The sequence below is a fragment of the Athalia rosae genome, chromosome 2 (genome assembly GCF_917208135.1).
Source record: "Athalia rosae chromosome 2, iyAthRosa1.1, whole genome shotgun sequence".
Taxonomy (NCBI): domain Eukaryota; kingdom Metazoa; phylum Arthropoda; class Insecta; order Hymenoptera; family Athaliidae; genus Athalia; species Athalia rosae.
The window spans coordinates 12,048,208-12,066,020 of record NC_064027.1 but is presented as its reverse complement, the minus strand read 5'-3'; the positions used below and the strand labels follow the sequence as shown (position 1 = coordinate 12,066,020).

The following is a 17,813-nucleotide window of genomic DNA, read 5'->3' as shown; positions in this document are numbered from 1 at the left end:
TGCCGTGTCTTTGGGGGCGTGGCCTTGGGGGAATACGAGTCCTCGAAAATCCCGGGAAAAGGAGGCCTCAAGCGGACACTCGTTTTCTTGATTTCTCTAGAGAAACGAAAAACAAAGTGTCCGCTTGGGACCTCCTTTTCCCGGGATTTTCGAGGACTCGTATTCCCCCAAGGCCACGCCCCCAAAGACACGGCATCCCCTCCAGCGGGGATACCGCATCTCCGGGGACGTGTCCCTGGGGGAACACGTGTCCCCGAAGACCAGTTCCCGAGGACATGTCCCTCGGGATATGGCATCCCCTCCAGCGGGGATACCGCATCCCCGAAGACATGTCCTCGGGGACTGGGTCCCCTGGGACCCGGGGGCGGTGGGAGGCCGCGCTGTCCCAGGGGACGGGTCAGTGGACTCCCCCTGATGAACAGGGGGAGTCCTGGCAAACGGCAGCTACGGCGGCAGCATTTCCGGGTTCCTGAAATATACGAAAAGTGCATTAATAATGAAGTAATATAAGAATAAATTATTGCCAATATTATGTTTTATGTCAACATAATAATGATATGTTATATTATATTATATGTTAATATATTACTGCCAATGTGATGTTAGAACATATTAAATTGAATATATTTTCATAATACACTATCTTATATCATACTGACTGATAATTATTTCATACCTATGAACGAATTGAGCGATGCTATGTATAACTCCTGCCCTTCGTGGTTGGAAGTTGAATGCGTACTGCAACGAAGTAGCCGACGTGGTGACTGATTGAAAGCCTGAAACAAATGTCCCACAACAAATAAAGTAAAATTGTAGACTTGAACCTAAAATATATAAATAAATTGGTTCAAATGATAACAGCGGAGATTATTTCCAAACCTATGATTAATTCCCAAATCCCATTCATGGACAAATTATAGTGTTTAAACACGGTTACCACTATCCTGCAGTTGAGAATATTATCACTGCATAATAGTAATAACATAGGAGTTCATAAACCTAATACCTAATTATTCGAAATTTCAAGAACAAAGGATATTCTTGGCACAAATTACGGTGCCAACTTTCTCTAATCTGTGTACGAATGAATTTGGACACCAGGTTCCTGAGATTGGAATACATGAATAATCTTTTTCACCCCAAGAAACCGGTAAGCCTATAGCCTGAGATTTTGTTCAGAACCTGAGATAAAATCCGAATCCGGATTTGTAAGCCAAATGATTCAATCTCTGAAACTGAACGAATTATCGCCGATTCGTCAACCTAAAAAGTGCCAAATCTAAAATGTCTCGAAGGAATTTAGCGATCGAACTATGAACTGCTGTGTATGTGAGATTATACGGAGATCATATACGGTTTATAATTCGATGGATGCATAAATATATAAATAACTGAATGCCTGATCGATGAAAACAAATTTAGAAGTATAGAAAGCATACCAATTAGATGAATATTCAATTGAATGATTAATTGATTATTGGATGAATAGATGAATGAATGTTAATTGATTATTACATGAATATGTAAATGAATGGATGAATAGATATATGCTTTCGCAATACTAATTAATTAATCAGCAGTTCAAAATACTATTCATAATAATTATTTGTTGAATAACTAAAACAGTCTGCAATCATAGACGCAAGAAGTGCTTGACATTCAGAGTAGATGTATGGACATCATGTATGAATTCTCGATTCGATGAATCATTAGCTGAATGAATAAATGAATGAATACGTTATTCAGAAGGATCAAAATTATTTCGATTGATCAATTCTATTTTCATTCGACGCGACGATTCCTTAGCATTCAGAGCAGAAGTATAAGCATCATGTATGAATTCGTGATTTGATGAGCCATTGAATGAATCGACAATTGAATGAATGAATGAATGAACACGTAAATTCAGAACGACAAAATTATCCCGATTGATTAATATTATTATCAATAAACGCGAAGATTGCTTAGCATTCGCAGAAGAAGCATAGGCGTCATGGATGAATTCCCAATTCAATGAATCATTGGATGGATGATTAACTGAATGAATAAATGAATGAACACGTAGATTCAGGAAGATAAAATTATCCCAATTAATCATCTTTATTATAAATAAACGCGATGATTGCTTAGCATTCCGAGTGAAAGTATAGGTGTCATGAATGAATTTCTGATTTAATGAATCATTAAATGGATAATTAACTGAATGAATCAATGAATGAACACGTAGATTCAGGAAGATAAAATTATCTCAATTAATCAATATTATTATTAATAGACGCGACGATTACTCAACAGTCAGAGTAGGGGTATGGGCATCATGTATGAATTCTCGATTCAATGATTCATTAACTGGATGAATAACTGAATGAATAAATGAATGAATACGTTATTCAGAAGGATCAAAATTATTTCGATTGATCAATTCTATTTTCATTCGACGCGACGATTCCTTAGCATTCAGAGCAGAAGTATAGGCATCATGTATGAATTCGTGATTTGATGAGTCATTGAATGAATCGATAACTGAATGAATGAATGAATGAACACGTAGATTTAGAACGACCAAATTACCCCGATTGATGAATATTATTACCAATAAACGCGAAGATTACTCAACATTCAGAGTAGGGGTATAGGCATCATGTATGAATTCTCGATTCAATGATTCATTAACTGGATGAATAACTGAATGAATAAATGAATGAATACGTTATTCAGAAGGATCAAAATTATTTCGATTGATCAATTCTATTTTCATACGACGCGACGATTCCTTAGCATTCAGAGCAGAAGTATAGGCATCATGTATGAATTCGTGATTTGATGAGCCATTGAATGAATCGATAATTGATTGAATGAATGAATAAACACGTGAATTCAGAACGACAAAATTATCCCGATTGATTAATATTATTATCAATAAACGCGAAGATTGCTTAGCATTCGCAGAAGAAGCATAGGCGTCATGGATGAATTCCCAATTCAATGAATCATTGGATGGATGATTAACTGAATGAATAAATGAATGAACACGTAGATTCAGGAAGATAAAATTATTTCAATTAATCAATATTATTATTAATAGACGTGACGATTACTTAACATTCAGGGGAGGGGTATGGGCATCATGTATGAATTCTCGATTCAATGATTCATTAACTGGATGAATAACTGAATGAACAAACGAATGAACACGTCAATCTAGAAGGATCGAAATTATACCGATAAATCAATATTATTGGACGCGAAGATTGCTCAACATTCGGAATAGATGTAAAGGTATCATGTATGAATTCTTATCCCAATGAATCAATAACTCACTAAATAAATGAATGAACAAATGAACAGATGAATTGCGGAGCATTGGAACCAAACCAATCAATTATTAATAATCACTAAGTCTCCGGTGTTTTCTGGTTCTAAAACCCTCGAAATCGCTCGTTAAATCATTAAAGGCTATAGTCTTTCATGTTTTCTGACCCTGAAATTCTGAAGAATCGCCCGGAAAATTATTTAAGACCACAGTCTACGGTGGTTTTTCACCCCAAAATGCTCCGAAACAATTCGTTGGATTTTAGAGACAGAATTATTCGGCTCGGTGATCCGGATATCCGACATCCGAATTCGCAATAATAGCGTGGAAAACTCTCCAAAAAAAACTTAATGCTGATATAAGATTCCGAGAAATATCTAAGGACTGTCGGCTTGGCGTTTTTTTTAGGCAAAAGGTCAAGTCTTATAGAATGTCAATTCAAGTACGCTCATCGAATGCATCCCGACTTTAGGAATGCAAATCAGACAGACTGCTTCTAATCCCATTATAATTCAACGAATACACAATAACGGTAATTTCTTACCTGTTTACGATTTTTTGCAGCACGGCGTAGTCGTAGTAGTTAAAAGTTGAACCGTATCGCGAAGAACTAGGCAACTCCGTCGTCTGTCAGGTATAAATCCGAAATGCGAAAATATTAAGTCAGAAATCGAGTGAAATTGTAAAATCGTACTCTAAATATATCAATAAATCCGTCCTTGAAATGGCAACGAAGTATAATTTTAAACCAAAATCTAGATTACACCTCTCACTCCGCGGGCAGATCGGGAGCATCAAAACATGATGGTCACGGTAAAAACATTGTTCACCACTGCTTATGGAAAAATTTCCGAGTTACAGAATTCACGAAATTTTCAATGATATAGGTCTTTCAGTAGCTACTGATTGTTAAGCACTGTTTCAAAATTTTTAGATCAAACTGAGCACTACTTCCCGAGTTCTTGCTCAATCAAAACTGGAAACCGGACTAAACATGCGAGAGATTCGTACGATTCTTCTATTTGGTAAGTTTCAAACGCGACCGGAGAAACTTCAGCAGCGCGGAGAACTATGGCGCAGCTGTAACTGCGTACTAATCCTTATTTACCTCAATGTATCTCCATCTTTTTCTTTTTCCTCTTCAGCTTCTCCTTTTTCTTCTCCAACGATGTGCCCGCTGCCATCGACGTCGCTTGACTGTTGCAGTCATACTGCCGTTGCTCCGGAAAAGAAGGAACTATCTACGAGACGCTCTGATGACCGAATGCCGAATCGCATGTTTGCAGTTAACTGTTTCAAGATTACTCAAATGGATTTCGTCTCGGCACGAATTTTCCAATGTGGCCATTTTTAGAAATTTCTTTGTATTCAAACTTTCTGACGTAAAATAATCTTTACGTTTCTCTATAATCTCAATCTCAATTTTAATTCTGACACCGTGAGAATGGCACGCGCCGTGATATGTTTAATCAAGAAGCGGGATTTCAAATATTAGTAACTGAAGAGATCGACCCGTTGAACCAAACTTCCATAAACGAGACCAAGAAAAGGACTCGACGTTGCTATAGTTTAAGTAAAATTTGGTAAACTAATGAATTAAGCCAATTACGGAAAGTTGTTAAGTACTCGTTGAAATAAAATGTAGGGGAAAATTCTACGATCTATTAGAAGTCAGACTTTGGACTGACTATCGTGTTCATATCATAATGTCTTACAGCCAGGTGATGCTTTTCATCCTGAATAAATGAATTCGTAAGTAGAATTGAGGAGGTGAGTGTGAATAAATGTGAAGGGCGTAAGATTCAAAAGTGCCACTCTCTGTTCTTGACTGTATCAGAAGCAGGGGAAATTCGGGACATCATCCTTGAGATCCGATTTAAAAAATGAAGAAAATAATGTGGCTGAAGATGTTCATACATCCAGCCGTGCCACAGATATTACACATCAAAGTTTATTCTTCAAAAAATTAACAATCCCTTTCTCAAATTTGAAGCTTTAACATCGATGCATTTATAGAAATGGAGTGCCACACAGCAAAAGGTCTCCAAATATTCCAACTCACTTGAATATTTCTAGAATGATTTACGTATAACATCGTCTGTTGAAATAAAACACGTCCAAGTCAGTGCGACATGGTGCGACCAAACAGTGAAATTGATCTGGATCAAGCAGCCCAGGCGCCAATTGGCAATGATTGTACATAAAGAATAGGGAGACCAACATACTCGGATTTCTCGGACTGAATCGATTGAAAAGAATTTTTTCATACGGCTAGACGCGTTGCCCGGACATTTTGTGATACTAAAGTCAAAGTTGCTTCGTGTGCTTCACATGTAACTTTTTGACTTCTATTTTATGCACGCGCGCGCAACAAGTACTGTAATAATCTCGAAATCGGGCAAATATTATTTCTATTCCGAAGACAACGCTGCTGATGAAGTGTCCAATGCACAATACCAAAAAGATCTTTTTCAAGTCTGAAAAATCCAAACGATCGCTGTCAACGTCATCTGCCTGTGCTGGAGTTTTCGAATTCTCCCCCGAGTTGAAGCGATTCTCCCAAAATCTGAACAGGCCAGCTGCGGAAGCATGCCCAATGACTCGGTTGCTACCCTCAAGAAACACGCTCGAATTGGCCATGAGAATCGCTAAGGGAAATATCCTCAAGGGTTCCGGTATAACGTGGAAGTATGGTCTGCCCCTAGTATGTACATCTCGGATCTGTCAAAAAGGTAAAAATACGGGCTACTCTAAGATTGTTTGATGGAAAAAGGACGAAACTCTCATGGCAATACGAAGAAGCACTCATAATAGCCAGATACATTGATGGACTTAACATTTCAGAAAGAAAAAATTTTTAGAGAAACCCTGACCTGAGTTCGTGAAGCGTATGTTCCCATGCCATGTTTTCCTGCCCAAGATTGGAAAGTGTTCTGGTTTTGTATGTAATCTTCATCCGATACAACCTAAAGAAACAATGGATACCACATGTAGCCATACTATACAGATGTATGATACCATATATCACATGATACCACAGTATCCTGATGGCCGAGTGAAATTGGTGTGAAGAAAAATTATAGCATATTTCATTCTTTCGTGCTGTGAATATTTGCGCAATCTATTTGCAAGACGAAACAGATGTTTTAGCAACTGTAAATTACGAAAGAAATTTTCTTGCAAACAATTTCCTTTGTTTTCCTATTTTTCAGAGATCGAAATATAATCAACCTTCCAATTCCGATAAATCCGTGGATATGTTTCCTTAAATAGAATCCTCATAACTTCAGTCCCCGTGAGGTTAATCCGCGAATTTTCCAGTGCCAGAAGAGTCTCAATTTGCTCCGGTTGAGCGGGCGAAGTAAGAATTCCGGTCAAGTTTGCCAAGTAAACCTGCATCATGACATACCCCGTGATAATCCACGAAAGGTAATATAGACGTTGATACAGTTTCTTTGGCAAATTCGATATTCCGGTACCAGAGAATCCTCTCAACAATAACTCCACCGGAAATTCTCTTCTGATGAACGGTACCAGTAACTTGATAATCAAAAAAACAGACAAGAGTACACCCAAAGTCATCCACACCTGAAAACCACCAATAAACAACACTAGATTTTCCGAAACTCGTAAGCATACCGGTTGAAAATGACAAAAATTATCTCAATGAGTGTACCAATCAAGTGTTGCCGGGAGATCAGAGTATCGTGATCTCCACTGGTCCTTTGACACGAATTAGATATCGTCATGGAATTTTGTATGATCTTATAGAATCGCGGGCACTATATCTCATATGGTGAATTTTAATAAGAAGCACATGAGATTTAACGCTAATTCGTGGCTCTAGACTTCACCATTTGTTTCCTGATATATGCGGGAAAAATCATAGATTCTTGAAACGTAAATTCATCATATCATTGGAACATAGCAGTATGAATTAAACTTGAGATTAATCCTTCGGTGTAATCAGCCTATAATATCTTACACAACAATTCATTTTTTCTGATACATCTCAACGTCTGTTTTACAGTAATTCATAGTGATTTTGAAATGGACTCTGACAAGCGATCTACACACAGAATAAGGACTTAACACATCTTTTCTCCCATTATTAGGGAAACGTAATGAAATTTGACGTATTGTTGGGAGAGGACTTTGCTCTGAATATGATGGTATCATCAATTTTCGAAACATGTAGCGTTACGCACATACCTCGTTTTGAAAGGGTACCGTCAAGTGCTTCCACGAGGACAATCCGCGATTAAGCGGTAAGATGACAAATACCCCAACGCTCATGTAACTCTGAGTAAAGGTCGTCCCGGGTATATGTTGTTGTAGCAAGCCTGCCCAACCTAGATCTGCGGTTCTGTTCTGAATTTGTTTTCTGATGCCTCGGCCAGAATGTTCTCTTATCAGCTGGTGAGTAGCGTTGAACTTCTGTACAATCAATGGTACAACATTCGACTCCGAGCCCTCGTAATATATCGGCTCGTTTTCTGAGTGAACGTAAGAAAAGGGTGGAAAATTTACGGTGACAAGCCGCATGGGACAATTGTGTGTGTTCGTAAAAACGGGAAATAAATTAGTCGAAGCAGCCGGGATGTCACAAGTACCCTGATCCACGAGCACTGGACTTCGCCGACAGTTCCCGGTTGAATAGGAAGTGTAGGTGTTGACACGAATTTTTTCATTCCTTATATCGTTTATGAGGATAACGACGTTCCATCGTTCTATAACTGCAAGATAATCGATGATTTTCTGTAAATATTGTCTCAAATTTGAAGGGTCTATTTCATTGTTTATCGAAATGATGAACCTCCCTTGTGGATGAAAATCTTCTAAGGAACTCAAGATTTCGAAATCCTCGTCCGGATTAATACATCCTAAATAGATGATCGCGTATTTAGTAAGGACCTGACGGAAGTCCTGATGTTCAAATTCAACTACATTTCTGAGTACTGTAGCGAAGTCACCAGATCTCGTAATGATACTATCGCGATGCCCTTTTATGATAACTTCTATATTTTGTAGCTGATCAAAATTCCTCCTGCTGATGGCACTTACACACTCGACCAGTCCATTTTCGTTCGACACGGACGCGTCTATGCCGATTTGGAAAATCGCATGACGTGCGTTAAGCATATCAACAACTAACAAGAGAAAAACTATCACGAAAAACATATTCTACACTTTCAGGTCGAATGCAAATTGATTACTGTTTGCCAGAAAAAACGAGTCTTGTGAGTAAAAATCGTGGAGGTCTCGTGTGTCCTATTCGATAAACGAGAACTAATATTTGCTTAGGTATACGGGGAGCGGTTGACATTACGGAAATCGAACTCCGTAATTTCAAACAATCCTCAGTTGAATCTCTGCACATTCTCCGTTCCGCTGAATTAGGTAAATAAGCACGTAGGAAGACCGTTCCTGAGAAAAATACGGTCTGGAGTGTGGTTTCGAAATGTCTCAATGTAAACTGCACCAAATTATACTTGCGATGCGCGAAAAAATTACCTTCTATGACTACTCCGGGTCAGTTTTACGATCGTGCGGAAAATTTGTCTTGAAATAAGTGATGACCGATACTCGGTAGTTTAAATATTTGTTACTCTAAAACAGCATTTTCCCTGAAAAGTATTTACACAAAAGCGGCACAGTAATTTAGATATTTGTTATTCTAAAACGACTTTTTCCCTGGAAAGTATATTTACACGAAATTGAAACAGGTTGTTACGGTAAAAAGTTTTCGATGTATGCATATCGTACCGGGGTTGAGCTTTGTATTATAAATGAAATGGAGTTTATTATGATGATACCATGCGCGGTAGTCATCTTTCAGAATAACTCTGCCCAAACATGTTACATTGCAGTTACGAAGCAACAACATGGCGAAACCTGAACCACATGATAACTCGGGTGACCTGAGCCCACCGAATATAGTCATAGAGAAGCTAGAAAATTGATGTAATTGTAAATGGGAGCGCTAAAGACCGCGGCATACGTTGGTCTAAACTGACCCAGATGAATATCACAAATACATCTGTGGAAAATGCGTGTACAATTGTTTCTATTTCCTTGTCGCCTTGTTCTCAAACAAGGCGATAAATTGTAATTCGTGTTGATTTGAAACTAACGGTATATTTGAAAAATGAAATACGAACAAGAAACAGATGAGAAAACTTCCAGAGATACAATGTCCCTAGTAATCCAAAACGAATTAAAATTGAGATTAACGAATAATGTTTTGTCGAAAAAATTAGTTTTTGTTATAGTTTTAATTTGTAGTTCGACCATATATCGTTACTAGTTGTCGACAAAAGATCGTTATAGGTTAGTCAAATTTATTGTTCGGTTCTTACCATGTTATTCTAGAAGCTAGAAAAAGGAACCACGTGCGCTAAAATGCTGCACACTCTCGAAAAGGAGGCAATAAGAAATGTTACCCTTGATTTTTTTAAATTTATTTATTCTTTTTTTGTTGTCAATGTTTTATTTAGATTTATCATAATGATTTTAATTGATACAATGATTTTCTGGTATACCGTTGTTTTGTTTTCGATACCATTGCAACGTCCAGAGTTGAAAGTAGATGTTAAAAACTATGTCTTTATTGAAAAAAAAAAAAAAAATTTTGAATCTTTTACTTGCATTACCCTGGGTGATATTATCACACTGCTGAATTTAGAATAGAAATCAGAATATACCAAGTAATTGAATAGAAGTTGAAAAATTGATTCATGTCGAAACAATACAGCAGTGTAAAAAAAACAATTCTTTTTTTTAGGTCTAGACGTTGAAATGGTTTTCAATTGTATAGCTTACAATCAAATTCCTAAATGTATTACAGCACAATTCTTTTATTGTTTATTATGCGATTCTGATGAGGAATATGAATATAATGTTTTATATGTGTATTCGTAAATGTTAGTCATTTTTTTCTTCTTTTCGTTATTTAATTCTTTTTTTTTTATGTTAGGTAATGCATAGTTCCAAAAGTGCACTTTAAGTGCGCGGTTGGCTCTTTTGTCGTATACTAGCTGTGCGAAGCGCACTTGTACTGGTCGCAACAGGTAGAAGAATCGGCTAAAATCAACTCTACACTTTCTACCACTTCAAACTAGAATGTTGAATGATTGAACAGAATAATTCCGAATTGTGTACTATAAAATTAGCACGACGCAGCGACTGATGATAATTTGACACATTTGAATACAGTGTCAGACGTGAATTAAAACTTTTAACTGATACTACAAGAAAAAAAGAAAAAACTCTAAAATCTAAAACAGATATATTTTTGTTAAATACATAAACAGTAGAAGGATAAAAATATTTCATTTAATGAATTATTTAGCCGATAGTACTTCCAGCGACGTGTTATAACAGTGTTATACCTAATCGTTCGTAGTTTTTATAATATTTTATACAATTGAAGAGATATTTTGCCTAGAATCTAAATATATCATATTCAATAATCATAATCAATTAATAATAATCAATATCGCAATGATTTCAACTAATTAATAATGCAAAAATTCATAATCATAATATATAATGATGACCTTAACGTTATAGATGCCTAAAGACTATCTTTATATTTATTAATATATAATTTTCATGTTGAAAAATCGTATACATCAGTGTGTTGCAGGGCATTGCTTCGTTAGGGCAAGGGAAATAGATAAAAGAACATCGCTAGATCGCAGGAAGGATTAAGTGCCTCTTCCTGATACCCAGCAGTCATCTCTCAACTATAGTCTCCAAATTGGGGTTTACATAAAGTTAATCAGTATATTATATTGTTCGTATACTCGCTCTGGGGCAAGCGTCGGACCACAGATAGTATGGTGATCAAATTTTGATAGGTTTTTTTTTCAATTTTATTATCCTGTATCTTCTAAGGATTTCAGGGCGACAGCTCCTGAAATCAAACAGCATTTGGCCCATGTACCCCATTGTCTTATAAATAAATAACGTTCATCATTTATTTATTCAATCACTTAAATTACTCAAATTTCGATAATCACAACGACTCTAGAAGGTGATAGGGTATTTATACGGCTAACTAATGATAGGCAAGCGCAATCAAAATTAAAGTAACAAAACAATTTAATTTTGACGATCATAAATTCATTGCTCGTAATCATAATGAATTTCTCTTCTTTTCTCTTTGTACAATCATGCACACAATTTTCCAACATAATTCAAAGTCTGTTCAACTCTCAGCCGCATGGACAATAAAAAGTCTCCAGAAATTTTCATTAATTTCTAGGCATCGCGAGATGGGAGATCTTCTTATGGTGGACTGATATCGCGACGGAACAAAAATAACTAAAAGAAAATTCAAACATCAACTCGTAATAGTAAAACAGAGTAAACTTGAAACATAATTCACATACGTGACATAAGCATTCGCTAGCATACAAATTATAATGTATAATAATAACAATTAGAAACAATGATTTCATAATAAGTTCATATTCCCTAGTATCTAGCATAATAGTAACTAATCCATACGTGATGCTCTTCATTATTGGACAAATTGAATTATGCTATGTCGTCTTTAAAACAAATCTATTGTATTTTTACGGATTTGTTCAGTATATCATATGCATTAAGGCAAGATGTAGTGCAGTGGGTGAGTAAAGTTATTGCAGGGTATGGGTCTGTGATAGGCCTCCATTTCTTGTAAAAGATTTTTTTATCAGGTATACATCATTGTATATCTAAGATTGCATTAGGCTACAATAAGAAGATTTTGCGAGCAACTTTTCATGTAATAACTTGTCACAGTCATTCTGCATTTAGAAATATTCCAAAAACTACATGCTCAAAATTTTTTGAAGAATCCTGAAGGTCATGGCATTGCTTGAATACCTAAGACATCAGTCCACAAGAATTGAGAAAATATTCTCAAACCACAAACAGTCGCCGGGTTAAGCAAATAGATAAGGTAAGTGAAATAATGCTTGCCTAGTCTATACAAATACAGACGATGGGTGGAAGAATTATCCCATACAGGGATCGAGTAATAAATCTTTATGCCAAATTGTAAGTGATATGAATGACGTTATCAATTTCAATTTTATCTTGTGAATATTTAAATATTCGTCATCAGGTAACTGAACGAACAAGCATAGATTCCGTCTGGATTCTTCAAAACAATCTCAAAGCTTTTCTTGGCTACAAATCTGCGTGTAGATTTCCTGGTTTGTTCAGATTGTTTTGAAGTCTTTGAAAATTGTTTAGTTCTGTTTTCTTTTTTTTTTTTCAAATAGAGAGACGATCTAGTTTGGATCGATTACACTCTGGGACGTTTCTCATTTTCCCTGTCGGAATCAGAGTCCGCGGAATCGTGGAGTGGTGGAAATTCTGGAACAGCCTCGCGCTGTGGCATCCAACCTGCTCCTCCCCCAGCCATTGCCTTGCCCTGCGTGATTCGATTCATTCATTTATCCCTCTGTTTCAACTACCCCTTGTCTTATTTTCTTTCCTTTTTCCCTTTTTACCAACAAAGGCCATTTTTGAAAAGTTATTGCCGAATCAGTCCCAAAATCTCTACAATAACACTATGTTTACTACAGTATGCAATCAATCTAAGCATTTTCCCAAAATTTTCAATGTAATATCATTCTGAAATCATTTCGATAAAATATTTGAATGTTCTTGATGACAACACGAGAACCGAACATGAATATGACATGGAAAGTATTTGTATTATCTGGTCATCTTGACCAGTACATTCAATTTCAACTTGATAAAGAAGTATGGTGAATTGAAGACAAAGTATCGACTTGACCATGAGTTTTGATTTAGTGAGTAGATTCGCCCATCAAAAACCAAAAAATTGAAATCATAAGAAAAAAAGATATAAATAAATAGGATGAGTTTCTTGGAGTAGCTAATGTTTTAGAATTTACAATGAACAAAAAGACTATTATCACAAGTATTGAGAATATTGAGGATTTGATGGAAAACATTAAAATAGATCAAATTCTACACATCAGTGTGGTATTTGAAAATTGCACTGTGTTATAATCTTGATTATGAATTAATTCGCTATATTAATAATTCTCGGCATATTTGTAGACAAATCTGGTTCTCGACATAGTCATCATTGCAAAGTTCCGACTTCTAATCCCAGGTTATCAGATAGACTTCAAAATGAAATACTTGTACCAGTAATGATTCTACATGCAACCATGCATGCTTACAGACACGCGATATATCTATCTAATATCTAAACAAAAAACCAACTATCTGAAATATGCTAATGATATCCACTGGTTAAGTATCAAAGCCGTTAGCCAATATGTACAAAACCTGTTCATAGCTGCCGCTAAATAGCTGCCTAATTCTAAGTTTGAATTTCGAGTCCAATATTCTAGGTCTAGAACCCAATACTAAATTCTTATTGCACTTCGAACGTAGACTTTCTTCCGAACAGCCAACTTCATTGATTCTAAATGTATTTTATACACGTATATTGAATAAAATATGACGATGACAACTCTCAAGAGTCCACCAATACATTTCAATTAAAATCAAAATGTTTTTTGACATATCATTTTTAGTGAGATGACAACTACTGAATGATAATCATGTATATAAAACTAAGAAATTATTTTTCACGTATAAAATATTGAAGAAAATTGTCAGGCTTTCTAGTGTCTACAACACAATATCGATAAGTATTGCATAATATTCATACGGTTGTATATCTATATTCATGGTAGGCTTAAAAACTGACATCTCAGCTTGAACTAGAAATTAGTTGAATGCTCTTGCACTATTTATTTAACCGAGAGGCTTATTGCCTCTGGATAGTTTTGTAATCTATGCATCAATCAATCGTCCAAAGTTGACCATATTTAATTTAAACATGTGCTTGTTGCAACAGAGGAGATTCTTCTGGCACGCTTCTACTGTTGATTATTTAAGCTGCGTCGCATCACTGCAAAACAACATGAGACGTCAGTCTCCCTCACCAACACTCAATGATATAAATTTTAGCTTTAGTCTAACAAAATAAAGAAAGAAAAATAAATGCCAGGCTATGAACTGTGCTTGTAACAAATGATAATTTTTTTCTTGGTGCTGAATTTTGCGGCAAAAGTTACAGAATATTTTTAAATAAAAATGCTAAAAATAATCTGTTGAAACGTCACTCTCGAACCATTGTTATCCAAGACACTAGGAAAATCTTCCTGGAAGTGTGAGAATTTTATCGAAATTGAGTAAACACAAAGTGGCTGCATCAAAAGAAATTCTCGCATAATTGTAACAAGATTGATAATAAGACAACCAATTTATATTGAGTGTGCCATTATTTGGAAAATCTCAGTTATGATTATGAGAAAAAGAATTGATTGAAATCCGAGTGTACCTTTTTGCTTTTGAATACAATGATTGATAGTGTATGCGAACATAAATGATACAACCTCGTTGCAACAACCACAGTTCATTTTCATAGATGGAAAAATATCATCAATGCTATCGTAATGTCATTTCACATTGGTAAAGGCATGTGCTCAAGTGCAAGCAATGTTAATGTAAAAAGTTAGTACTGGGTTTAATATGCAATTTCAGAGAATGCGTAGATTTAAAGAAATTAATGGAATACCAAAATGGTATTTTGATATATATCATTTGCGGCGAAACAAAAATCTGCAAAAGCTGCGAGATTCTGTCATGTAGTAATGAAACCTGCTGGTGATAAACCCTAAGTCAATATTACTCTAACTTATGATTTTGTCAGTCGTCTCTGCACAACTGGCGATGTAAGATAGGAACAATCTTATATCCTGTACTACGTCCAGGTCCATGACATGCATTATAGTAGCTTAAATCGGACCCCTTTCTCCATATAGCAAGAGTATTCTGTAAACTTTATGCTGAGTAGCTACAGCATTACACAGATACAGTATCCAGTTTTCTTGGTTATTTATGTAAGGTGACGTATTACATAGGAAAGTTATTTGAATCACTTTTTCAATGAGCACGATAAATGATGGAATTCAAGTAATTTTGGTAGCTCGTGTACCGTTCCATACTAATTGGGCAGAGGTACATATTTTTTAACAGTGGCAATGCAAAGTCGAAAACTCAAGTCAAGCTATGCAACTTACCACTATGAAAACACATGCTCATCACATGCTTCATTTCATCAATCTACCAACACTGTAAACTAACAATGCACATGCTTGTGGAGAAAAATGACGGATAAAAAGTTCAAAATTTCACATAGCAATACCGCTAGTTTCTTAATTGAAACTTGCTCGAAGATATTTTCGAGTTACAGATGGAAACAAAGTGAGAATCAGGTTTAAAAGTTTCGTGCGTTCTAAACAGCATGCTAATGGTACTTTAAAGTTGACCATCGAGTATATATTAGTAAATAAACGTTTATTATTCACGGATATAGTCTTAAAGAAACTGAAATAAGATAAAGTATTATGAGGCATTTTATACCTGATGCATGGGGTCGTATCCCATCGAACCATCATTGTACGGTTGAGACCCATAATCACTGCCATTGATGCCCATACCATAACCAGCCATGTCTTGAGGTCCTCCAGGTGGTGCAGGTGACATCATAGGTGTTGGTGTACCCTGGCTGGCTCCCCCCATGCTGTACGGCGATGCTCCTGCAAAAGCTGCTGTAGAAACAATCGCGGTGCATAGAAGATTCGATGGTTTAATCTATCGAGAAAATAAAACAACTGGAGGTAATAAATGCTTCACAGCTCTGATGAGATTTCACATCAGCTGATAGATTTAGTTAAAGTATTTAGAAATGAAACCCTTGTGAGAGTCAGTGGAATGGATAAATTATTCTCATATTTCATCATATTATATTGGCACATGCCACCTCCAATGGTTCTTTTTCTTCTACAACATTTTATGCATTACAGAATCAGAACAAATATTTATCATACATTTTCATTGAACGTATTACTGGTATTTTATTGAATAAGATTATGTTCTATTTTGATTTTATATAAATTAATTCAATTCCGACAATACAAGCCTTATGTTCAAGCATGTAAAGTATACAACGTATGCTTTGGTAGTTTCAAGTGACAAATCTAATGGTACGTCAGCATTACCTTGTACACCACCATTTTTCCAATATAATAAAGTTAAATATCATGCTATGCTGAGCTAATAAAACATATGAACGCTGTAACCATCAATTATTTTATGTCCTTGGTCTTGAAGTTATTGACAGGGGTAGTAACAACATACTTTTCATCACCAAATTATCATAATTCATGGTGAGCTACAACAATAGCACCATTCTTTTTTTCTGTGTTATGAACTTGGTGCATAAATTCTTAATATGTTTGAAAAAGTCAACTCTGACCGAAAGAAAAAGTTCTTTGGTTTACCATGAAATTTTTCAGGAAACGATAGATAAGATTTTGTTTGTCAGATGCTACACTATAAAAAAATAAATCTAAAAATGGAAAATGCAGAGGGTAAAAGCGTTCGAAAACTCTAGATTTATCTTCAGTTTGCCCGTCGGAAATTCGAACTGCATTAAAAATACTATAAATTTAAGAAATATTCAGTTCGAGCGCAGTGGTGCGATTAAAACTTGTGTCAACAAACTTTCCGAAGTCTGGAAACTTCGTCGGTATCGTATCCAACTTCGATTCCTTTGTTAAATAGAAATACTATTTCCGGAAGTCAACTCGTATATTTCATACAACGGAGTATTGTAATGCAACCGGTACAGCTAATGTCAAAATAAAAAATACCTCGACTGTAAATGAAATCGAACCTACTGTCAACATAGAATTCATTCTGTGTAATAATAACTGTGACTTGAATCGAGATTAATCAGGCTCGAGTTTGAGGTGATGCACATTGGTTAAATGAATATCGTTCATTGAATATTGAATATTGTACATTTTTCTTATTAATGATATTATGAATATCGATTCAATCTTACCAGCTGCTTTTTTAGCTGCGTAGAGGTTCGCTTCCTCTTGCGCCTTGCCAATGTTCTTTTTGTATCTTATTCTCTTGTTTCCGAACCAATTGGACACCTGTGAAATATAAAATAAATATCATCAGAACTTTTGCGGAATTCTGTGTGTCACCGATATAATTATTACAAAGTAGATGAAGGCGCAGCAACGAACTCCCTCCATTCGTTCGATTTTTCCTAATTCAATAATATACACGCGTATATTTTCATCGTAAAATAAATCTCGCACATTACGCTCTATTTCGATAAAAAGCTGCGAAGTTAGAAAACTTTACCGTGGAGTTACTCACCTGACTAACCGTAATCCCGCACTTCCGCGCCAATTCTTCCTTAGCTTCTTCACTGGGATAGGGATTGCTGAGGTGTGAATAAAAGTATTCGTTCAGAATTTCAGAGGCTTGTTTGCTGAAGTTTCGTCGCTTGCGTCTGTTGAATTCAACAAAAATCAAATGGTTTTAAGACAGATAATGAATGCATATTTACATATAAAAATATCATTTTCAA

General features: G+C 35.8%; 2 protein-coding genes and 1 long non-coding RNA gene across 7 annotated transcripts in view; 1 reads left to right on the top strand and 2 right to left on the bottom strand.

The window, feature by feature from the left end:
* Positions 1–347: 347 nt before the first annotated feature.
* Positions 348–4,413, bottom strand: LOC125499829. The gene is made up of 3 exons (XR_007276830.1): positions 3,861–4,413; positions 677–779; positions 348–469 (listed from the first exon to the last, which is right to left on the bottom strand). It is a non-coding gene; the product is annotated as an uncharacterized LOC125499829 (long non-coding RNA).
* LOC125499828 lies at positions 3,992–6,543 on the top strand. 2 transcript variants are annotated; one of them, XR_007276829.1, is made up of 4 exons: positions 3,992–4,129; positions 4,251–4,341; positions 4,462–6,048; positions 6,161–6,543. XR_007276829.1 is itself a non-coding variant. In XM_048649534.1 (3 exons), exons 1-3 carry the CDS (start codon positions 4,118–4,120, stop codon positions 4,668–4,670), a joined length of 312 nt encoding a protein of 103 aa, XP_048505491.1. In that variant the 5' UTR covers positions 3,992–4,117; the 3' UTR covers positions 4,671–6,543. The 2 variants fall into 2 exon arrangements, 1 of the variants encoding a protein (XP_048505491.1); XM_048649534.1 differs by having other exon boundaries at positions 4,462–6,543.
* Positions 6,544–9,833: 3,290 nt separating this feature from the next.
* The window catches only part of LOC105684478 (homeobox protein extradenticle), a 46,151-nt gene continuing 38,171 nt past the window's right edge, over positions 9,834–17,813 (bottom strand). Inside the window, exons 5-8 of one of the 4 annotated variants that reach the window (XM_012397877.3) lie at positions 17,600–17,735; positions 17,271–17,367; positions 15,785–15,972; positions 9,834–14,267 (exon numbers count right to left, since the gene is read on the bottom strand). In XM_012397877.3, the coding sequence (XP_012253300.1) occupies positions 14,265–14,267; positions 15,785–15,972; positions 17,271–17,367; positions 17,600–17,735 (424 nt within the window). In that variant the 3' untranslated portion in view covers positions 9,834–14,264. The remainder of the gene's footprint in view (positions 14,268–15,784; positions 15,973–17,270; positions 17,368–17,599; positions 17,736–17,813) is intronic. The other 3 variants (XM_012397850.3, XM_012397868.4, XM_012397859.3) reach the window with 3 other exon arrangements.